This window comes from Eimeria tenella, genomic scaffold (assembly GCF_000499545.2).
Source record: "Eimeria tenella Houghton genomic scaffold, Eth_scaff2458, whole genome shotgun sequence".
Lineage (NCBI taxonomy): Eukaryota > Apicomplexa > Conoidasida > Eucoccidiorida > Eimeriidae > Eimeria > Eimeria tenella.
In genome coordinates, this window is record NW_013542322.1 from 317 (window position 1) to 979 (window position 663).

At 63.5% G+C, this 663-nt stretch overlaps 1 protein-coding gene across 1 annotated transcript in view; it reads left to right on the top strand.

The window, feature by feature from the left end:
• The window catches only part of ETH_00036225 (uncharacterized protein), a gene marked incomplete at both ends in the record, with an annotated part of 987 nt that overhangs the window by 164 nt on the left and 160 nt on the right, over positions 1-663 (top strand). Inside the window, one exon of the mRNA XM_013375001.1 lies at positions 1-662. Within this exon, the coding sequence (XP_013230455.1) occupies positions 1-662 (662 nt within the window). The remainder of the gene's footprint in view (position 663) is intronic.

Sequence of the window (663 nt, forward strand, 5' to 3'; positions counted from 1 at the left end):
CCCCGGGGGCCCCCCTTTGACGTTTTCAGAGCTGCAGAGCCACCGCCTGGTGTTGCTGGCCAGGCGGACGTGGCTGCAGCAGCAGCAGCAGGTAGAGCATGTGGACGCGGGGGCCTTCTTTGCTGCAGCAGCAGCAGAAAAGGAGCGCGCAGCAGCAGCTGCAAAGGCGAAGTTGGAGGAGGCGAAAGCGGCGCTCGAGGCCCTCAGCAGCAAGCAGCCTGCGGACAAGGAGCAGCAGCAGGAGCAGAAGCAGCAGCAGCAGCAGAAGCAGCGCGTTCTGGAGCAGGCTGAGAAGCGCGCGGCCGCTGCTACTGCAGCAGCAGCAGCAGCTACTGCTGCGAAACAGTCCTGGGAGGCCCGTGGGGGAGGGCAGCGCAGCAGCAGCAGCAGCAGCAGCAGCAAAACTGCAGCACTGATATCTGAGGTGTACGAACAGCTGAAGCGCAGCAACTTTTCTGGCAGCAGCGTGCAGGCCCTCGACTACACTCATTACTTGGAGGCTTTTTTGTGGCCTTCGTTTAACAGCAGTCCTGCTGCAGCAGCAGCAGCAGAGCCTGCAGCAGCAGCAGCAGCAGCAGCAGGAACGACGCAGCCTGCGCACCTGCTGAGCATTTGCGCGTTGCTGCTGAGCTCGGGGGCCAGAGGCGGCGAGCTGCTGCTTCC